Genomic DNA, 24,272 nt, shown 5'->3' on the forward strand with positions numbered 1-24,272 from the left:
CACTATAAGTAGTTTTTTTTATACGAAAATTAATTTCTCTAATCTCATTTGTTAGTTGTGCTTTTAAATTATAAAATAAAAAAACAATTTTTTACTATTCGTAATTATTTTATGTTTTTTTAATTCTAAAATAAATTAAATGTGAATCCCTTTTTTTCTTGGTTGATATAATATCTTTGTCCACAAATTCTTATATGTGGCTGGCCACACGGTGTGGCTATCCATTATGAAGATTACTTTGTTAGTGTTATAGGGTTACTCGTTTAGTTTTGCAAAGGTTATTTTGTCAGTATAATAGGGGTTACTTGGTCAGTATTACATGGGGTTACTGGGTCAGTGTTACAAGAGTTACTTTGTTTTTTAATAAGTGGCCACATGGTGTGGCCAGCCACACACAAGACGCACTGATCTTTGTCTATGTGTCCATGCCATGCGCTTTTATCAAAAATAAATATTTTTTTAATTATTAAATTAATAGTTTCTACATTTTATTTATCGGAGATTTAGATAAAGTCTCCATTCTAAATTATTAATGCAACATTCCATGTCATGTTGCACGACTACTTCAACTTTTTTTTTAACAACACCTTATCGATACATGTAAATAGGGGTAGGTGCCTCAACTTGGTCTAGTGACAAAGTTTGTATCTCACAAGTCACAACCTTTGCTTGAGGGATCAAACTTCAAACCCCACTAGTAACATTTTGAAGGGGGGATTCCCTTACCCTTCCTCTCCCCCTACCCCAATTTAAATTACCTAGCCCGTTAACACGAGTGACGAGTCAAGAAAATATGTAAGAGGTTATGGCTTGATAAGACCTTTCTTCTTACCAACATCTTGCAATGAGGTTATTTATTTTCTCTCTAAAAGGTTTTCAAAACACCGAAGTGGAAGAGAAAAATATCATCGTCATCAAGTTTGTCAACATAAGGATTTTTTTGAAGACTGGCGTGTCAATCATTATGGAAGGGACATAGTACTCCACAAAAAGAAAGACAAATTGACATGAATATCACCAACGTTTGGCAAGATGTGCCTAGCAACGCAACATCTAAGTGAAGCAATGCACAACACCATTTATGGAGGGTGGGTGTACAATTTGAGTCGGTAAATAGTATTCCATTCTAGAAAATATTATCGCTAAAATAAATGATCATTTATAAGAAAAGTGTTGCAATTATAACGTATTGCTGAGACACATAAATAATTGCACAGCGCAACTTGGGTTGCATCCAAGCCCATAATCAATCGAGATTTTTACATCAACTCATCAAGTAGATAATACTCCGTACCAACCCACGCAAACAGAACATATTTATACGAACACAAAGTACTGCAAATAATCACACTTGTCAGCAATTTCGCCCCCAATTTCTCTCTCTTTTCCTCTCTCACTCTCTCTCTCTCTCTTCCATAGCATTAGCATCATATGATAAACTTCGTCTTCGTTCTTCAAATCTGCAATGGCTAGTGTTCGATTCAAATTCAGAAGTTCTGCTACTTTCGATTCTGTTGATATTGGAGAACAATCCTCAATTTCAATTCGCGATCTCAAATCAAAAATCGTTTTGAAGAAACACCTTAATCTCTGTCAAGATTCCGACCTCGTTTTCTCTGATTTTCTCTCTGGCCAAGGTTTTTCAATTTTATGATTCAATTTGTTTATCAATTTTATTCAATTTTTATGATTCAATTTGTTCATCTAATTATTCAATTAATCATGCAATTTTGATTAATTTTGATTTGTTTGTGTTGAATTCAGAGTATAAGGATGAAAGCATTAGAATACCTAGTGGTTCGAGCGTAATTATTAAGCGAGTACCTGCGAAATCCTCTCTTCTCAGGTGAAATTTTGATTAATTTGCTTCAATTTTCCTTATATTTGGTCCTATTTTATGGCGGTTGAATGAATTGCTGTTCGAATTAGTTTATGTTATGTTACTGGTGAGATTGTACAGCCGGATTGTTCGAGTTACATTATCGTTTAGGTCTTTGAGCGTGGCTGCTTTATGGTGTATAAATGTAGCTGAAACATAATAGTTTAGGTTGAGTTTGTATGCCTCGATTGACTAAGGCTAAAACATGTTTAGGTTGAGTTTGTTCTTCTTGATTGATCTAGGCGAATACATGTTTACGTGCATGATTCCGATTTATAGATGTTACTATAACTACGTCTTTTGATGAAATAACATGATACTGTTTTGTAATTTTGTTTGAATGTTTCGTATTTGGAAGCTTATTTAAATAATTTACTGAATACCTTGTGTGGTTTACTACCAAAATTTGCATTGATTGATTTAGATGAATTCAATACTTTTCCGCGGATTTAGTATGTTAAGATGAAGATTGGTTTGAATTTGTATAGAGTGTTCATTTCTGTATTTAGATCACATCTTTTAACATTGGAAGGTTGTTTAGGAATTCATTAGATACTCCACATGTAGAATTGATTAGTGCAGCTTTCTGTATAAGACCATATGAAGATTTAATGTGCATGGATCCCTTAGCATTGATCAAGGTTCAATCAATCCACGTGTATTGTCGAGTTCTGCATTAATTAGCTAATGATGAACTTGGAAACTTATCATAGACTTGTGACTTTCGTAGTTGCGTGTACCTGGAGTGTATTGGAATTTGTATCAAGCCCTAATGAGTTAAGAGTTTAATCTTGGAAACTTACCTTGACCCTTTAATATTGGAGAGCTCTTTCAAAAGCTCACAAAAATTTCATGTGAACATATGTGGACCCTTTTATATTTGAAAGCTAATAAGTGCGTTACAGATTAATGTGTAATAATTTAGCTTGATGTGATAAACACTTTGCAAGTTTGGCATGGAAGGTGACAATTCATTGTAGAGTATCAGTGCTATCATGTTCCTTATTTGCTTTTTATATGGCTGGAAACCTTGTGCTTACATCAGTTTAGTTGTGTCCACTAGGCCTGTGTCAAACCTAGATGAACTAAAAAACTTTTCTCACAAGTAAAGTCATTTTAGTAGATATCGAGAGTGCTTACTTAAGAACTAAACTGTGTGCTAGGGCAAGGATGAAGCCTGGGAACTTGTAGCCTTGGTGCATTGAGAGTGGATTGTTTATGTTATTCCTAGTATTTTTTTTCCTTATTCTATCTCATTTATAAAAAGTAACAGCTCTTTTATGCCATGGTTCAACATTTCACCTTCGAATTCATTTGGTAAACAACTGATGCTCCGTACTGAGCTTTCATTCCAAGACTAGATTGTCTGTATTGCATAACTTGATATGCCAGGTGGAAATTTGATGAATGCTTAAATGATCTTCCGACAATCAGGATTAGTGCAGGCCATTATTAGTCAGCCATCTTTAAGTGCAGTATAGACTTAAGTTTTTGTTTACAAGAAGGTAGGATCCTGAATCTATGAAGAGTTAAACTGTGAGAAAATCGTTGGAGTATACGCTTGGCTTCTATCATGTCCTTATTTGTGTATGAAGACAAAATCAATTCGAACTTCTGATTGATTCTTTGGGAAGATTTTTCCATTTGGAGATTTATTTTGGAATTATTCGAAGAGGCTTTTGAACAGGGTCAGGCTTTATAATTTAGTCTATATACATAATACACGGATTACGTAAGATTTGTAATGATGCTCCTATGACAACATTAGTCCAGAAGCATTTTGTACAGACTTGGTTTTTGCCTTTAGAAAATAGATGTTGGTTATCTTACCCTTTGATAAAGTTAGGGTTCAGACTTCGTACATGATCTTACTTATAATTATGAACTCTCGTGGATCATTGAAGAACACAGACCTGAATTTTATAAAAATTTATATATAATCCAGACTTTAGTCCTTACGTTTGGTAGGATGATGCTATTCTTTGAGCCACAACTTAATTAACCATTGAATTGAAATGGGTACTCTGGTTTCAATTATCACGTCTAATTTGGACTGTGGTGTACTTTGACCAAGTATGAATGATATGAATGCAAAGGAGGACAACACTTGATTGGTATTACCTATGTTTTGTGAAATGGCAGAGGCTGACACAACGAGAATGATAACTTATATTCTCCCTTTGAAAGGAAAAAGGGTATTGCATACCTCTTGAAGTGAAAGTATTCAGATATTTTGCACATGCCATGTCATGAACCATGAGTCAATCTGGAGAAAAATAAAGTGTGTACTTTTTCTTTTCTGTGTTGTATGCAAATGTTAGATGAACATAAATATTTTTTTTGCTAAAAAAATTTTAATAACATTTTCTAGATGCCATCATGCTGTCATTACTCTCTTATTCCAAAAGTGTGAACATTTTGTTTGTGCTGCTGAAAGTTAGCCACCAGTTTAGGTAGAATAGGTAACTCCAGTGAATTGAATATCAATTTACATCGCTACTTTACTATGATTTTATGGAACTGATTACTAAGCATTTTGTTAAACTTGTTAATACATGTTAGTGTGTGTATTTTTAGTATTTCACATGCACAAGTGTTTGCAGGGATTCTGATACCTCACCAGGATGCTTTGGTGTTAAGGATGGCAAATGTGTAGGTGACCTAGGTGTCATTGATCCCCCTTCTGTGGTATGTTGTTATTGATTATTGTGTTCTTTTACTTCATACCTGTTCTTATGCTATTCAAATTTTAAGTTCAAGTTAGCTATGAGACTTCATCAGACTGTTATTCATCATGATAAAGGTGTTAGGCGAATTTGATTCCATTACAATACAGTTAGATAAAACTAGCATATCAATATAATTTTTTGTTAGTATGTATAACACTCTAGTTTATAATTATTAGGGTTTTATATATGATATTTTTGTTTATATTATAGAAGCATGGGAAACCACTGAATGATATCGTTATTCAGATATACAATCAATTGACAGCTTGTTAATCATGTTGAACATCCGTAGGAAGGGTACTTCCTATTCTTATTTTCATTGGATGTATAAGGTGGAAAACGTGTGCTATGGCCCACAGTTAATTGTCTACTAATATATATAATCTTGAACGCGTGTTTTTTTCATGGGGAAAAAAAGAAAAATGTTGTAAGTGGTGTGTTTCTGACTAGTCGAGAAAATAATTCTCACCAGGTCTGAAGAAGAAGCATATCTATTGGTCCACAATTTATTAACATGTGATCGTAAACTTGCTATATCACTAGGTGTATTTTTTGACTAATTGAGAAAATGCATTTCATCTGCTAAAATAATTTATTTCCTATAGATGATTTCTTCTCAATTCTTTGTTATTTCAGCTGTACATACATGGTATATGGAAAAGTTCCTGTTGATTTTCAAAAGGTTCAGTTAAGCATCTAATTTTTGTGTGCGAATTGTTTATTGGTATCTTGCAGGATGTTGGAGTAAATAACCTCAATGATTTTGGAATTGACTTGTGTCCACCTCCTTGCACAAACTTATCTGACACTGGAGAACTGCTATTGAACAACAATGGGAAGAAAGATTACGTGGCTACAAGGTATGTTCCTATACGATACCATACGCACCTCTGTGTAGAGAGAGAGAGAGAGAGAGAGAGAGAGAGGGGGGGGGAGTATTTAAATAGAATCCTTGGTTGCTGATATTAATGGTGTAATTATTGCTTATATGCGCATCTTAAAACATAATGATACTTTATCGAGATTATCATTAATGATTTTTACAAGAGGATGTTGGCGAATTGATACATAATAACTCAAGCTCTTAATTAATCTCATATTAGTTATTTGTGTACTGCATTTATTCTTTATTGGAATACTTGCAACCATGGAATGAAGTTTTATCCGTATCGTTGCGATGTGGCCGGGTTGTAACAAACTACTAAGCTACTGAAACAAATTATTTCATTTTGTGACAGTGTTTTCGTAAGTTATTAAATTCATCATATGTGCCAGCTATCAACTCGTTCAACCCAAAGAAAGAATTCAAATGCTAATCGAACTCTTTACTAGTAACTTAATTTGCTAGCTGAGTTAATAGCACAATGTCTAGCAAAACTATGATAATTATGCCCAGTCATTAGTTTGTACTGTCGTGCGGCTATAGTTCTAATTTCACAAATGATGAAGTTTCAATTTGGAAAATTCACAATGGTACTCTTAAGTTTTTTTATTCTTCTCAATGGTAACATCATAAAATCAAATTATCTTACTAATTCAGCCTAACCATAGTTAACTAAAGGCGAAATGACTAATATATTCTTGAAAATCAGATTTTCCTTTATTTTTTACAATTAGAAAAAAAAAACACCACCTCCCTGGTGCCCAAACACAATCCACCTCCCTGGTGCCCGCTCCCAGACCTCCCTTCCCCGGCGCCGATTCCTCCCCCCGTCGCGACACCTTCCTTTCCTCCCTCCCGGATCCCCAACAAAACCCATGAAATCACTTACCGAAACCCCAAGCAGCCCTGACTTCCAATGACAACCACCCCTGGCGCCACCCACCTACCGGAGCTATTGTTGGAAACCGTCGACCAACACCTCCAATCCCTCCAGTCACCTACGTCCTTCGATCTACACCTTTGGTGAACCGCGAATTTTGGTAACAACCTACAAATTTATCGCACATTTCTTTGATTAGAGATGGTGTTGGTGTTAGTGTAGCGGCGATCTTGGTTCAGTCCGGCGCAGGCGCCAGGGAGGGGATCTTGGTGGGGTGGGCTTGGCTGGCGCCAGCGGGAGCAGGGGAATTAGGCTGGGTGGGCAGGGGTGGCAGGGGGAAGAAGTGGGTGGTGGGTTTTTGTTAAAAAGGGGTATTTTAGTCTTTTCGCTTTTCCCTCCCTTTTTAAACATTAGCCATGGTTAATATTTCCTTAAAATGCTTAATTAATGATACCGTTGAATTAGTTTTACAAATTATAGAATATCATCGATAATTTGATATTTTAGTGTTTACCATTGAGAAAAAAAAAAAAGAAAAAAAAAACTTAGATGAGTACCATTGAGAATTTCCCTTTCAATTTTGCTCCAGCTCACCAAATCCAAAAGATATTGAATGCGTAATCTAAAACTAGTAGTTAACCTGTAATACACTGCACCCCTCATTATAGAATTAGTCAAATCCATTTTATTAACAAGATTAGCATAATAATTTATATCGGACTGTCTTGCTCCAACATCGCTATTAAATAAAACAAGTCTCAGCTTTGTTCGTTGAGGATGTTTGTCTATTGTGGTCCAGTGGGGTTTTTTTTCCCCCTGATAAATTAGGTGCCTTGCTGGCAATCTTGCATGATTGATGAGGTGGTAACTGTTTGTGCGATTGAACATCTTCCTTGTTTTGTTACATTTTGTGATGCTCATTTCCATTAGGCTGTCGTTGCATCAAGTTAAAGTTCATCTATTGAAGAACTATCTTTTTTTACGTGATCGATACAGATGCTCTCAGGAAGTATTAGTGAAATGCCAAAAGCTTGAGACAGCTCTCCCTGGTCAATTGACTCCAAAAGGTAAAAAGCTTACTGTTCTCTATTTGTCTGAAGAAGGTTGTTGTATCTGTAATTCATGAAACTTGTTCATCTTTTCAGGTTCTAGTGCAAATGAGGGAAGTACCCTAGTTGTGCCTAAGCCCAAAATTGAGGAACAAACAGAGTTGAAGAGGTAAATTTTTATAGAGGTGTTACCGGACTTGAATATTGTCGAGTTTATGATGAGCAATATCTGAATCTGGTATTTTATTTGACTTTGATTTGTGAAGAGCTCATCATGCAAAATATTTAGCCATGGAGAGCTGTGATATGCCATCAGAGTTGAAATGTTCGCTTTGCAGAACCTTTTTTAAAGAGGCTGTCATGATACCATGTTGTCAACATAGCTTCTGTGGAAAATGTAAGTATTTGTACCTGTTTATGATTAACTTAAACTCACGTTTTTATATTAAAAATATGTTTTGATGGCTTGTCACATCCGCAAATATGCGTGACTTGGTAGCTTTACCAGTAAACTTTAATGCACATGCTCTGCTATTATTGTCTATGCTTAATGAACTACTTTGTATATTACACCACCTGGTATATATTAGTACCAAAGTTTAGATAATATGTATTGCTTAAAAAACTGATGGTGAGATGTACAATTGTATAACTATGAATCTCCGGACATCTGAAATATGCTCAGATGAATGTGAGAAGTACAAATGATTGTCTTCAAAAAAAAAAAAAAAAGAAAAAATAAAAGAAAGAATAAAAAAAGAGAAAACGTGTAAATGATTGAATTCAAGTCTTGTCAAAATCTGAATTAGAATTCCTTTGCTGGGACACTACGAGTCTTTTGCTGTATATTTCCACGTTTCAACCATCTCCTCCCCTATGGATAGATTGGCATTAAATTGGAAACTTGCACCCTGCTGTTTATATTTCTTATGTGAACTATTCAATTCAAGGAATGGTTTATAGTGTTAGCTCAACAAATTCTGGGTTTAATGTAATTTGACATAGACAGCAGACATTGTAGTATGGAAATGTGCATTGTTTTAGCAAATGTGCTAATTTTGGAATAAATAATAAGTTGAAAATATCTGATTGAATTTTGCATTGTCTCCCCTAATCCTCCAACTACTGCTGTATGTGATTTCAATAGCCAAATTTTATGCAAGATGCCCAGAGTGGTATAGAATGATAAAAGTTGTGACCTTGGATAGCTGCAGAATACATGACTTGTATGAGTAATCTTTACATGAAGACATGCCCACTCAAGGTGTGGTGAGGGGATGTAAAGTATGCGGCCTTACCCCTGCGATAACAGAGAATTTATTCTTTTGACCCGTGATCCTGATAGCAACTACTGACAACGGGCCCATGGCTTTACAATTAATAAAAATCAATGGCATTAAGTGTTATTACTGATGTTAAAATGAATATTACTGATTGGGAAACTTATTTTTACTAATTAGAACTTATTTTTATTGACTTGCTATTGCTTGTTACTGCAATGATTACTAATACTTACTGATTAAAAATGAAATATACTGATTATAACTGAATTTTACCAATAGCGACTGTTTTTTTTACTTATTAGAGCACTAATTATTCGCCGATTAAAACTTATTAGTACTGATATCAATCAATCAATCAAAACTTATTAGTACTGAATCTGTTTTAATTGAGGTAAACTTTATAGGGCCTCTTTCAGTTTTAATCCAATGCCAAATATTAATAGTTAATTCAGTTTTACTTATTAGAATCAATTTGCCGATTAGAACTTATTTGTACTGAATCTGTTTTACTTAAGGTGAACTTTATAGGGCCTAATTCAGTTTTAATCCAAAACCAAATATTTCTGTTGTGTCCATCAATTCTTATCGTGTAACTTTTTTTTAAAAGCTGGGCCTTAATTCAGCACTTTGTTAATACATGCATTACATCATCTTTTCCTTCCCTAACAGTTTTTTATTTTCCCCAGTTTCGCTTCAATTTGATGCTGGAATTTTTTTTTTTTCTTCTTTATTTTTGTTTGGGTGCCTTTGTATTGAGGGGGGGGGTTATCCTAGCTATTCGTTATCTAAATGGGTTGTTGAGATTGTCATCTGGTTTTTATACCAATATAATTGTGTACTATTATTTATTACACACACAGTGACACAGCAAAGGAGGTGGGGTGGGAGGGAACAGGGAAGGGGATGAGGAAATATGTGTCTGTGTGTGTGTACCTGGAACTATGTATTTAAGCTTGAAAAGCAAGTGTTAGTTTTTTTAATGTTTGCTTGTCTCTTGATAATTTCTGTTCATCTCGTTACTTATCTGCTTTTTCATTAACAGGTATTCGTGCAGCGTTGTCTGAGAATGCAAAATGTCCCATGTGTTCTTCCACCAAGTGCAAACCTAATGATTTACTGCCAAATGTATCACTTACGCAAGCAATTGAGCGCTTTCTTGAATCTCAACTCTTATTGAATGGCTCAGAAGACGAGCTTCATAGATATGCACCTGGTATTCTATACATCAACATACTTCTAAAAAGATGTTGCTTAATAAATTTGGTTTCACAATGTAGTGTGGAGGAGCTTATTATATTTACAATGTGCCAGCTTTGGGTAATCATTTAACAATTACTGTGCAGATGGTGAATCTGGAATTCAAGTAAAGGAGATTTCTTATGCTGCAACTGTTCCACAAAAGCGTTTGCAAATGAACCAACCTGTTACTGGGAAATATGCAATCCAGAAAAAGTCAACTAAGCTACATGATTGTGCTCATCCTGCTGAAACTCCTGGTACATTAGAAGATTTCAGCGAATTCGAAGGGGAAAATGAGCCGCAAAATATAGCTAAAACTAATGAAGAAGGTGAGGTCGTTATGTACTTTCCTTCTCTGTATGGTATTTGTTCAAAATTGTGAAAAGTAAATATATTTTTGCAATATGCTCTGATGTTTTATGTTAAACTCTGGACAATATGAAGTTCGTAACATTGCTCTATCTGGAAAATATTGTTTGTTGCCTGTAGTTTCTTGCTCCAAGATAGGGGAGGGAGTGCATGCCATTACTGGAGGTATGATTTTTGTCGTCAACATATCTCCAATTTAGTACTCCATATTGAAGATCTAATTGATTAAAGCTTCTGATCTTTGTTGTAATGATGTCACACTTTCAGGTGGAGAAAGGAATTTCACAGATCCTGGACGACCAAACAAGGTAAGTGCTGGGTCTACTAAATTTTCTTAAGGCTCAGATTGTTTCCTCAACTGAAAACAGTTTTCTATGAGCAACATTTTCCTATTTTCCTTTGTTTGGTTGTTTGGAATACTCTCGACTACCATCATTTCAACGCCCTAAACTGATCAATGGAGATAGCATTGCTTTATTTAGGAATTACTGTAATAAAATAAAACAGCAATTCATTGAGCCTTCACGGTCATCCATTTCGAATGCATATCCCATTTTCGCACAGCAAGGTTATGAAAATTCATGAGAAGCGATTGGCTAGTTTGTAAGCAAGAAGCTGCCACTGTCTGGCTTCCCCTGCTTTATTTCTTGACAGAAATTGCAGCATCTCTTCTAATTTGGTGGGAAATGGTTTTTATTAGTGGAAAGTAAACTTTTTTTCCAACCTTACCTTTTTTTTTTTTTTTTTTTTTTCCCATCTGGTTCAAGCCAAAGAGAGGAAAGTTGGAAAAGGGTTTTCCTTGAAAACACTTTATTCCAAAACAAATAGAGCCTACATTACTCCTATTTAGAATTATTGCTACAATTGTCTTTTAAAGGTCAAACTTCACAAACTTTGACCATAAGTTTTCATTACTCCTATTTAGAATTATTGCTACAATTTTCTCACTGCATTAGGGGTTCAAGTGTTTTTAAACACAATGTTAGATGATTGAACTGGAGAAGCACAGATGAAAAATGTATTGATAGATGGGCCAATCTGTCTGATTCCTGTAGGAGGAAAGAATTATTTGGTGGGGCTACCATTGATAAAGAGACATTAGTTAAATAGCACATAAGATTAAAGCAGTAAACGGAGAGATGAAAGTTAGAAAATGATACCTTGTTTAATTCTTCCCGCAGATAGTTTATATATAATATAGGGGAGTTAACTGCAGTTATAGTATGTCGCTCCCTCTACACCTTATCTGACACCTTGTATGGCCTTATGAGCTGATCAATTATACCATTTCAACTTAGTGGAATTGTTTATCGTTGACATTTTGCTCTTTTTCAGGGTCCACGGACATGCTTTATGTGTGGGTCTCCTGATCATTTGATTAGAGACTGTCCGGGTGCTGTGGACCACAACACAAACCACTGGAATGGTAGGTTGATTTTTCTACTCTGTTGGTCATTTAGTAACTAGTTATATCTACTGTGTACATACTTATTCTTGGCCTTTTCTGTGGTTGGTTATTCATCTTGTGATCTAGGTGTTGGTTCACGTTCACTTCCTGGGGCTGTATCAGGCTATCCACCAACATATTGGCAAGGAAATCAACCTTATCCCGGGCCCTATATTAACATGTACGGAGGCCCTGGGATGATGTTCTATAATACCAACACAGCTCCCATTTCACCGCTTGCATTTCCTTCCTGCTCCCCATCAATGTATGGTGGCTATCCTGTTGTTAGGTATAGCTATGACTTCTGCTTTTCTTCATATTTTCAAAAGGTTTATTGCATAGTAACATGATTTGCATGCTTATGTCTGCATGCTAGATATTGTGTGCTTCACTGTTTTAGGAATAGAAGTGATTATGCCACATCTGAGGTGAAAAAAAAAAAAAAAAAAAAAAGGAAGAAGAAGAAGAAGAAGAGAAAGAGAGAGAGAGAAAAGAAAAGAAAAAGAGTTTCTTTTACAAATAATGAAGTCAAAATTGTCTATACAACCTTTTGCAAAAAGATGTGCCTCATGTAGGTTGGTCATGCCTTAGCCTCTCACCCTCACACCTTATTTGTTCCCTGGAGCAGTGGAACACCTTGCGCTTTTAAAAAGAAGATAATGGTTGAATTACCGTTGAAGGTCCATTGGAGATACACTTTCATTAATGATTTATTTTTATTTTTTTATTTTTTATAATTAGTTAATTTGTTATTTTCTTTCAGTAAATAAATTATCTTTGACAAGATTCCTAGAAATTGAACATGATCCTATTATTCAACTTTCAAAATCCTAATTTAGGTATGAGGCTTACTAAATTCAAAGATTTTGCCACATGCCATTTCTATTCCCTCTAAAATTCTAATTTGTGGTGCAACAGGCATGCAAAATGCCAGCAAATCATTGGTCTTGTTTATCTTGTAGTTCATTCGATGTCTTTGCTTGTTCAGCCTGATTTTGGATGAAGTATTTTAAAGGCATCATGTCGTAGCTTCCAATTTCTGAGAAGGCTCTCATATGGCCATGATTGTTCCTCAGACTTGACTTAACAACTTCTTTTCAGAAATTATCCTGGGCTTTCACCGTGTTCACTCTTTGATCAATATTGATAATTTATTTAATCAGCTTTGTGCACTTTCAGGCCCTTCAATCAGTAGTATAACTAAAGTTAGAATTCTGTGGGGGTATTTATTGTCATGGGTTATGTAGCCTGCTTTCATCCTCAGCAATAGTGGCACCTTATAACCTACGTCTTAAATTCATTTACATTAGTGCATGTTATTGGTGTGCCTAATGATCCATTTTCGCACTTGATCTGCTGTTTCTGAGTAATGATATTTCTGATCTTTAGTTTTATTTTGAAAGCTGTCATTTTAACATGAAGATATGAACCCAATAAACTGCAGTGACAGGGGAGAGGGTTGCCTTTATATCCTGAGACTAAATTAGAGGGGTTAATGGTTTATCTTGCCTGGGTTGATTTGGTGAAAATTTGTATTTGTAACAATCAGTTTATACTTTGTGTTTCAATTGTTTATCTTATTTCATTGCTTCCCTTTCCCTCCACTCTCCTCATATGTTTGGTGACTGACATATGGATAATGGCACAGTGGATATATGAATGTGGGAGGCATAACACCACAAGTTGGAAATTTTGGTCAGCAACCAAGACATGTAGATCATCTGGAGCATCAAGATAGTGCATATTTGCAGAGGAATTATGATGTAGATTTGGAAAGGTAACTCTTTTCACTGCTTGTAATGTATTGTACATAGCTATGTATGTTGAGGAGACATAGTTGACTAGAATTTTTTTTTTTTTTTTGGGGGGGGGGGGTGCTGTCAGTCTGCTTCACTATTGGTTATGTGCATGCTTGGTCTTTTATTTTATGGGTGAAAGGGAGTTTGATGCATATAAATGCTAGTTGGTTAATGGTTGGTTCTGATATTAACCCTGTTCGAATTTTTGTAAAATCGCAAAATTTCAGCATCATATTTGAAGCTAGCTAATCATCCCTTGCTGCCCCTCACATGCCCCCCCACCCCCTTCTCACCCTTAAATTGAAATTCTATGCTGGCTGAGCTCTCTTGTTCTTTAGTTTCCTTCGTATCATTTTTTTTTTTCTTGCGATTTCCTGGTTATTGCTAAATTCTATGCATGTTCTCATTGTATATAAATATTATATCAATTAAATTTCAACTTTGCAGAGAACGGATCTTTGATAGAGACCGCAATGTGAATACCCACCATAATTCAATGGAAAGGGGCCTGTATCACTCTGGCGATGAGTTTCCCAAGAGTTCAGAAGGAAAGCATAGAAATCGTGACAATTCAGATGGTGATAAAGCTTACTCATATCGTAATAGACAAGGGAAAACTGCTCGTAATGCGGAGGGTGTAAGAGATCTTAGGATAGCTCAATCAGATATGTCTTCTTCAGAAAAAGATGTTCCTGATAGCAGGATTCGGCCGAGGGAAGACAGGCAAGAAAAGCTCCATAAAACTTATAGAAGTAGTGATGAGTTTGGAAAGCAGCATGGCCGTGAATCTGCTCTGAAACATTATCAACCAAATGAAGAAAGCAGTAAAAGAAAAAGAGTGGAATATAATGAGAGAAAATCTGACCGACATTCTCACAGTCGCTCTAGGTCTAGCTTGGAACACAGTTATTCTGGTGATGGCGCAAGGCACCGGCGTGAAGAGTCCAGTCATAGATCTCGGCACTCGAATAGAGATGAAAAAGTCAATGGTAAGGAGATGCATAGTGACCGTGGGAAGATTAAATATTCAGATGATTACGGGGAGGATTGCCACAGGTATAAACGGAAAAAATTTCGTTAGGGCTGGCAACAAATGTCTTTTGAGGTAATAGTGTATACAAAAGGATCACATATTTCAACCTTGATCATCTTTTGATTAGGTAAATGTATCAACATGGTTTACCCTTTGGTTGTTTCTCATGTTTTACCTTACAGTTGAATTAACCGTGGACCACACAGATTTGAACATTCATCTTACTGTTCACTTCTAATTTTGGTTCTTTATTGGCTTTGTTGAAACAGATCTAGTAGAGTGCTCAGCTTTGGACTACTCATCATGATTAACCTTTATCTAATCATCTAACCTACTTCATTTTCTTAGCTTGAAGTTGGATGCAAGCTAATGAGTTATGTCAAGAAGCACTGCTTGCACAGTTTAGAAATGGATGGTCTTTAGTGAAGTGTCGTCATTTTCCACGTGAATCTCCAGGATGGTTGAGGTATGTGCTAAGACAGTATTGTAATTGTCCTTTCTCTTCCAAGGACACTCTTGTCCTGCTTAGTACTTTATGTTCAGGTATGTATTTGACCCTTGGTTCAGTTCAGCTCCCTCATATGTGGCATACCCAGCACAAAGTCTTGTGGGAAGGGAGAAGTGGGCATTAGTTATTCTGGAAGCAAAAAGAATGCTTTGGCTTTTCTTCCTCTGGCTGATAGTATTTTATTGATTCATTTGCTTGCAAGTGTCTTGTATACTTCCGTCGTTTCACAAATATTGCAACAATTACCATTTTAGGAAGTTTCACAAATATTGCAACATTTCCCTATTTGCACGTTTTCTCTCTCTTTCTCTTTCTCTCTCCTCATCACATGAGTCCCTATCTTTATTCCCTTCTATCTCTCGCTTCGTAAAATCTGTGTCCTATCCTCATGTTGCAATATTCGGGGAACGGAGGAAGTATAATGAAGAGTTAAAATAAAATTAAAAAAAAAAAAAAAACTTCTCTTAGGGGCAGCTGCAGAGATAGGTATACAAAAGTAAATGGATGGAGAGGGGTGAGGAGGTTTGTCTAGTTGTCTCACAGGCTAACGGTATTGGTCTTAGTCATTTTTTTTTCTCTCAAAAGTTATTAGCAGTGTTTGTTATTGAGCAATTTCTTGATATTGTTCTTGAATGTCATGAGAAGGCATTCGCAACAGCTAAAGAGGAGGTTTGAATTTGGTGAGTTAACATTATTTTGTATTGAGTATATGCTGAGCTGTATGGCCCGTATCCGGCCTATGTGATACAGAGTGAAGACGCTTGCGTAAGAGATAACTGTGGAAGAGTAGGGAAGACTGAAGAGGGAGAGAAAATGAATTGCCTTAAAGTTTTGCAGAGAGGGTGACTATTTGTTGCAGAGGGAGTGTTTTGATATTAAAAAATGCTGAGGTTCTGAAGGAACTAGAGACACCTTTATGTTGATTCTTCATTAATCTCACAGATAATGTCGAATGCTTCCCTTAAATCTTTTTAACTTCAGTGAGTACTTTGTACAAGAGCTGGAGTTTTCTTGAGTATTTCTCTATGCTCCTGGTCCTGGCTAAACAGCCTATATGTATCCTTTCATGAAAACCATGCTTATATTCAATTAATCCTGCTACGGTTGCTGTTAGTCAATCCACTCTGCCAGCCTACCACTCATGGATCCTCTGGTCCCTTCTAATTTCTAAGCCTGCTACATAATCTAGATGTCTTGAATTGATCATCCTTTATCTTCCCGTCTATGGAATCTGTCCATAAACTTGATGCACCTTTGGTTGCTCAGCTGTCCCTGCTATTAGCTGTTGCCTCTTGACGTGCCTGAATACTGCACTGCTATCATTATACAGATCCAGGCAAGAGTATTGTGTACATTTTTCTTTTTATCTTCATTCCAGAGTTCACGAAGCATTAAAATTAGTGACAGGTGGATCTTTAGTAAGAGTTATGATTGCATAATAATTGTTCCTTTCAAGCCAGCCTTCCCACTCAGAGCGGGGAATGGTTGTGCATGTGTGTGTGTGCGCGTGCGCGTGCAACTTTCATTGGCTTTAAAAACCATTTTGGGGCCGCTATTTTTTAACACAGAAAAGTTTCTCTCTTCTTCTATATCAGTTTTCCTTCATACTGTGTGTGCGTGTGCATTTGGGTGGGTGGCGTGTATGTGCGCGCGTGTTTGTACATGCCCGGGGGGGGGGGGTTCAATGACACAAGGGGTCTAGGAAGTTCTCTTTGTGTCTTTTGATTCACTAACTCAAGTGGTGGAGTTAAAAAAAAATACTAGTTTGATGCCTGTTCTTTTCATTCGTGACCCAAGCTCCACACCTAAGGTCAAACCCAAGTCTCACATGCACGGAATTTTTTGGTCTTTTTTGGCTATTGATGACAGAATAGAGAAGTGACGTTGAAGGATTAAATGAAGGTTTAAAGCTAGTTTCTTAAGGATACCATTGTAGTGTCACACATAATGTTTACATTTTCGTTCTTTAAAAGGGAAAGGAAGACAGTAGAGGGAGCAACATGTGTTTTCAGGGTTATGTGCATTTTAATACTTAGTATAGATATAGATCAATACTCAATAGATGCCATGCTCACTTACATGCTTCTTTACATCAAAATTCGCTCTGTTCTTGTTGTTTCTAATCATCAGCTTATATTATGTCAAAATGGATTTGGTTTCCCAGGCATTGGGTTTCATGTGATATTTGATTTGGTTCTTGTTGGCTATCGTTGTCAGAGTTTGAAAGCGTGATAGATTGTTCTTTTTTATATACTTGGAACATTCGTCCTCTGTGTGTGCCCAAAACTCTAGTATTTTGGTGGCTGCAATTTTCTTACTACCTCCGTTAAATGTTATGTGCAACTTTGGAATATTTTATATCTCATAAATAATACCCCAAAGTTACACTTAACATTTAACGGAGGTAGTATATGTTTTTTTTTACTTTGGATACCACTCAGCTTGTAGTATTGTTTGATATTTGTTTCACTTTGGGTAGCTAGAGGCTATCATCAAATTGACTTGGGGTTCATCAGGGGGATTTTGATTGGTTTGGGGTTTTTAAAAGGGTAACAGAATCAAGATGGTTCATTCCCTTTGTTAGGAAATGTTGTCAATTTCTTCATACCCCAATAGTTTGCAACCTTGATTCCTCACTTACCCGATGTGGATCAAAGGCATCATGGTTGGAATGTTAATTGTTTCCTTTTGATCCGCATCACCCTCAATTCCCCCCCCCCCCCCCAACCAACATTCGAAAGGGGGGAAAAAATACCTCCATAACACCAAGAAAAACCCACCCACTGCCACTTTTGCCGCAAAAAGGACTACCAACACTCCAACAAAAAGGGGGAGAGGGGGGGGTATGGCAGTTTCCCAATTACTACTACTACAAAATTAAGAAGTTAGTTACTACCCTTATTGTCCTTACAAGTGTTTATTTGCATGATTATTGCTGAAAAATAACATTAAGGTGTAAATCTAATTTACATTTAGGTGTAAATCTAATTAAAATTTAGGTGTAGAGAGAAACCATTGATAAATGATAATGCCGAAAATTGGCTGGAGATAGTAATCATACAAAATCACTTTTAAAGGTAGTAATTAACAATATTTAATAGTAATTAACAACTTTTATTTTTAGGGTTAGCAATGGACAAAGTATCCTCTTTTTAGGGGAATTTACTAATTTTCCTAAAACAATTAACAAGGGATGTGAAATTCCTTATAATATCATAATTTATGGGCTCATGGTCAAATTCAACCATGAAATCACGACTCATGGGGGTTGTATGGCTGAATTTGACCATTAAATCTAAGTGACTTATCAAATAAAACTCAACCGGTGGAGAGGGAAAGCATGGTGAGACCTTATCAAATCAAACTTTTTGTTAAGGGCGAAAAGTTGAGTTCAGCTCAGATTAGCCTCGGAATTAGGGAAAAAAATAATAATAATGTAAGTACTTCATTTTGCGTAACAAAAATATATTGATTTGTGAGTAATTATTTTTTGTTGTAAAAAAAAGCACTTATTCTGTGGGAAATAATTTGATTAATGTCATGATCGTAAATGCCACCCCTCTCTCTGATGTAATTATTTCTTACATCAAGTTAATGCATTATTTTAGGATTAGGATTTTTGAAAAAAAGGGTATCATAGATTCTAATTATATTGTCTGTTTATTTGGTGATTATTGCTCATTAAGTCATTAGGGAGCCTAGGTTTCTCTCAAAGAGAAAGTTGGATGCTTATCTTGATGGCAATTTGGTAAAAAATTTGACATCTCATGTTAGCCTCCTCCTTTCTCTCCTCTAGCTACTCCACCACTATCACCAGGCCGAGTCGTCGATAAACCACCTTTATCGCAGCGGTAAACTGGTCGTCCGAACAAAAGACAACATAGTAGTGAAGTATGTAAAGTAGGCCCACACAAACTGATTCCTTTGTTAATTGTCGGTCATGTAGTTGACAGAAATCTTAAAAGCGATAGTGATGGTTTTCATAAGAATAAATGACACAGTTAACTTTGCACATAGGTCAATGCATTAGTTTGACTTTATTTTTATACAATTAAATATTGATGAAAATTATTTTAATACTTATTATATATTTGAATAAGGGCCTGTTCCGATTAACTGAACCGAACCGAACCGAGCTGAACTGAACTGAACTGAACTTATTAATTAGTGATTTTTAACTACGGATTAGTGATCTTTGATTATTTATTGATATTTATTACTATACATATGTGTATATACAAATGTACATATTAAAATATTTACGAAAAATATACTATATGATTATAATTATAAAATGTATGGAAAATATATTATAAAATGTATGGAAAATATATTAAAAACTTGAAACCTCTAATTTTCTCAATGAGATTAACATTAGAAATATGTTTCAAAAAAATAGAACCATTTGAACAATGAATTGTATCAATATTATTATTGTTATTATTAATTATTGATAATTATTATTATTATTTATTGATTATTATTATTAGTATTATTATAGTATTATTATTATTATTATTATTGTTGTTATTATTATTATTATTTATTGATGATTATTATTATTTATTGATTATTATTGTTAGTATTATTATTATTATTATTATTATTATTTCAATTATTATTGTTATTATTATTATTATTGTTATTATTATTATTATTATTATTATTATTATTATTATATACTATTTATTATTATTATTTTTGATGTTGTTGTCGTTGTAATAAGATCTTAACAGAATGAAATTTGGCTTTATATCATTAGCAATATCATTAGACATAAATTAAGAGCCGAGCTGAGCTGGGCTGGCTGGGCCGGCCCTAAGTGTTACAATTACCAAAAGCGGTTGTGTTTGAATAAATGATAAACTTTTTTTTTGGACAAAAAATGTTACGTATTAATATTATATATCTAAGTCCACTACTATTTTTTATTATTTATATCCTCTTACATTCATTAAATTATTAACTTTATTATCTTTTATTTTCAATTTTTTAATTCTTCAACTACCTCACTTGCCTGTTATTTTATTTAATGTCAATTAAACTGCCTAAAAGTATGTGTCGGTCAAAGTGTAACACTTATTAAAACATGGATGGAGTAGAATTATTTGTCGGATAACGTCTTTTATAACACTTTTGTTGTAAAAAACCACCTTATAATTTATTTTCTTTGAACATACACAACACCTTACCCAGGTTTCTGGTCATTAACTTGGTTTACAGCGTTGACTTGTCACGTGAGATTCACGTGCTTCGATCAAAACCCCCTTTTTTTTTGTCCCTTTTCTTCCCTCCAATTGAACTTTCTCTCTCATTTCATTCAATGAAACCTTAATTTCTTTCCATTGGAAAAGCAAACTCCATTGTTTAGCTCTAACTAAGAAACTCATTTAACCTAATTTCAACGTAGGTAACTTGTTTTAGTTTATTTGGGTTTTAAAATTGTCATAAATTAGGGTTATTAATTGGAAATTAGGATTGCTATTTTGGGACTGATTTATGCCTACCAATATGTTTGGGCATAGTTAAATTTAGCAATAGTTTCAAGGGGCCAAAAGTGCTATTGTGGTATTTAATTCAAAATTATTTTTTAAATTTGTGTGTGCTTGCTTTATTGGGCTTTAAAGGAGGAAGGAGGGGAGGTGAGGTGGGTGGGGTGGGGTGAATTAACGAGGGTGGAATATTCATGGGAAAGGATTTATTAGGTGAGATGGTGTTGGTGAGGATGGTTGTGAGTGGGTGGCGGCGACGAGGTGGTATGGTAAGGGAAAAGGGAAAAAAATAATAAAGGAAGGTGGTTTTATGAGATTAGGTGTCCGACACGTGCCAATTTAATGCCAGCAAACCAAGTCAATGGCTTGAAAGGGGTAAGGTGTGTTCTCGCAAAATTAATCTTGTTTTAGGTGTGTTCTCGCAAAATTAATCTTGTTTTAGGTGTGTTTTTACAAAAAATAAATAAATAAATAATAATAATAATAATAATAATAATAATAATAATAAATAAATAAATAAAATAAATAATTATAAGGTGGTTTTTCACAACAAAAGTCTTATAAAAGGTGTTATTTGACAAATTTTCCAAAATTATATTTTGAAACTATATAGTAATACTTATCTAACAACGTATTTTATGATATAATATGTTTTTATTAGGATAGTAAAAATTTATGGTCATAGCTAATACATAAATAGTGAAAAAAGTCTAACATCCTAGTTATTCTGGACGGATGAAGTAGTTAGGTTTTAGCGATGCAGGTGGGGTTGCGTAATAAGGGCAGCAAGCGGTGCTAGTGGTTGTGTAGTGTGATGCAAGCGGGAGTGTGTAGTCGGAGCGGCGGGGGTACTTCTAGAGCGTCTAGAGATAATGCGGTGGGGAGGAAGTTGAGATGCAAATATATGGAAAGCCAAAAGTATCCCTACTGTTCATAATTTAAAACTATACCCCGAGATAATCATGATCTCTCTTATAAACTTGGATTTTCCCTTTAAATCATTGAATGAACAACACCAATCTTACAATGTTGTGCATCATACATAAACGAAGGTGTATATAATACAAGTAATTTTTAGCTGAGATTTCAGACTTATAGTAATCAGAAGTGGTAAGATTGATTAAAAAAAACGAAATAAGTCGCTTGTTCTTGTTCGAAATGTTTGATTGATAATACCTTATGAAAGAAAGGTGGAAAGATTTTATTAGAGGCCTGGACAAACAGATTTGTATAAGAGGAACCTTGACGAACGGAATGGACGGAGTATGGAGTTCCCTTTTTTACTTGATTAAAAGTACCACTTTACTTTCATTCTGTTTAAATGTTAAAATTGAGTAATAACATACGGAGTAATAAATATGTTTAGGTTTAGCTATAACGTTATGTTTCTTATGTTATGGAGTAATTACTAATCCTTTAAGTAAGTGCAAAAAATATCTCTTAAGAACAATGATATGAAGTTGACACTATAATGTCTATATTCTATAACAAACTTTTTAATGAACTAATGTTATTCTCCAATTCAAATGTTTAACCATTATTATTATTTTAATTAAAATTAATACGGAGTAAGAATTATACTTCGTAATAAGTTGACATTTTGAGATTACACCAAATTATCATTCAATTAGACTTGAGAACGTAGGAGGTCTTTTTACTATCATAACATACTACTATAACATGGTGTTATTTTTTCCCTCTAAAAACGATTTTTCAAAAATAAATATATTCTATTTTTGTAAAAAAATAATATACTATTTTTTTTTTAATATCTTTTGTATTGACAACTACTCCCTCTATTTTTAAATATTTGTTTTATTTTATCATGCGCGGAGTTTTAGGAAAAATTGGATAAAATAATAAAATATGAGGTAGCGGGGTTGGTGGAAAAATAAAAAATTGTAAAAACCCAAAAGTAGCGGCGAGAATTGAAGGAGAGAGAATATGGAATTAATATTGTTGCCTTGTTGGGTCTACTTGGTGAGTGAAATTAATAAAATATTGTAAAAGGTTTTCAAATAAGGAAATGAAGCAAGTATTTAAAAACGGCTAGAAAAGAAAAGTAGAGCAAGTATTTAAAAATGGAGAGAGTACAACTTATTTAAGATAATAAAATTATACTCCATAAGTATTACTTCCTCCGTTTTTAAATACTTGCTCCATTTCCTTTTTCGGCCGTTTTTTAATACTTGCTCTATTTCCTTATTTGGAAAGCTTTTACAATATTTAATTAATTTATATCACTAGTGGACCTAACATGAATAATATTTTATTAATTTCCTATTCTCTCCCCTTCAATTCTCTCCACCACTTTTGCTTTTTGCAATTTTATATTCTTCCACCTACCCTACTACCTCCATATTTTATTACTTTCTCTAATTTCTCCTAAAACTTCGCGCATGGTGTAAGTATTTAAAAACAGAGGGAGTATATTTCTATATTACTCCCTTTGTCCCCTAATACAAAGTTTCTTTTTGTTTTTGCGCGGAAAATAAGAAAGTTCTAAATTTTTTAAAACTAAGATTAAAAGTACATAAGAAGAGAGGAGAGGAGAAGAGAGGTGAGAGTTTTGATATGCTTTGACAATACAACAAGTTTACGGTGCGGCCAGCCACAGGGTGCCACGTCAGCAAACAAGTAACTTTTAGAAAAAGTAACCCCTGACTGACTTAGTCACCCCTGACCGAGTAGCCCCTAACCTAGTAACCTCTAATAACCCTTGACTGACCTAGTAACCCTAGTATATAGTGACTCCTGACTGACCTAGTAACCACCTCAAAGCCTTAAACTCCACCACACCACCACCTGTTGCACCTCACTCATCACACAAACCGCTACCCCACACCACTAGCCCCAGCCCCAAACACCACACCACCGGCCCCTAACCCATGCCACCTATCCCTAACCCACACCACCATCCCTTAACCCAGATCCACCCACATAAAACCATTACCCAAAACCACCCTAACCCTGATCGAACCTGAACTCGAACCCACACCCTAAACCTGACCAAACCTATAACCATACCCAGATCTGCCCCTAACCCATGACGACGAAACCACCCTAACCGTGACCAACCCTAACCCACGACGATGACGATTGGTAAATCGAAGAAAAGAGGAGAGAGAAACGAAGACGAGAAAATGGAGGAGAGGAGAGGAGATATAAAAGAGGGAGAGAAAATATAATATTAAAAAAAAAATTGTGGCTGACCGTATGGTGATATAAAACTTTGTGTTGACCTTTATGTTAGGCTACTCTCATTATTTTCTTTAGTATGATAATTTTATTTTTATTTTTGTAATTATGAATTTTTTAATCTTATCTTTCAATTAAATAATTATTATAATTATAATAATAAATAGTGAAAATCACTACGTATGATACAAGGACCTAATTTTGTTATAAATTAAAAATTACATTATATGAATTGTGAATTAAGTGCAGAGAGTACGTGAAAGTAAAATGATTTGTGGTGTTACTAACATGAATTTTATGAGTTGATTGTAGGCAATATTCGTCATTGGTAATAGGATAAGTTTTTAAAAACTGATAAAAATAGTATAAGTATACTACGGAGTAGTAGTAAACAAAACCAATTTGATAAGACGGGGAGTATAACATCTTGTATTACTATGCTTTTTAAATACGTGAAAGTGAAATAATTTGTGGTGGAGCATAA

The 24,272-nt window shown here is 34.8% G+C and overlaps 1 protein-coding gene across 2 annotated transcripts; it reads left to right on the forward strand.

Annotated features, from left to right (window-relative positions):
* Nucleotides 1-1,323: 1,323 nt before the first annotated feature.
* LOC110705381 (E3 ubiquitin ligase PQT3-like) lies at nucleotides 1,324-14,821 on the forward strand. Of its 2 annotated transcripts, none has more exons than XM_021883230.1 (15): nucleotides 1,324-1,637; nucleotides 1,765-1,846; nucleotides 4,483-4,567; nucleotides 5,344-5,468; nucleotides 7,368-7,438; nucleotides 7,517-7,589; nucleotides 7,687-7,817; nucleotides 9,746-9,916; nucleotides 10,047-10,271; nucleotides 10,387-10,476; nucleotides 10,579-10,619; nucleotides 11,647-11,737; nucleotides 11,846-12,047; nucleotides 13,407-13,535; nucleotides 14,005-14,821. In XM_021883230.1, the coding sequence occupies exons 1-15, from the start codon at nucleotides 1,466-1,468 to the stop codon at nucleotides 14,636-14,638; spliced, it is 2,322 nt and encodes a 773-aa protein (XP_021738922.1). In that variant the 5' UTR covers nucleotides 1,324-1,465; the 3' UTR covers nucleotides 14,639-14,821. The 2 variants fall into 2 exon arrangements, with proteins under 2 accessions (XP_021738922.1, XP_021738923.1); XM_021883231.1 differs by having other exon boundaries at nucleotides 1,325-1,637; nucleotides 10,432-10,476.
* Nucleotides 14,822-24,272: the final 9,451 nt, after the last annotated feature.

The sequence above is a fragment of the Chenopodium quinoa genome, unplaced genomic scaffold, assembly GCF_001683475.1.
Source record: "Chenopodium quinoa cultivar QQ74 unplaced genomic scaffold, ASM168347v1, whole genome shotgun sequence".
Classification (NCBI taxonomy): Eukaryota; Viridiplantae; Streptophyta; class Magnoliopsida; order Caryophyllales; family Amaranthaceae; genus Chenopodium; species Chenopodium quinoa.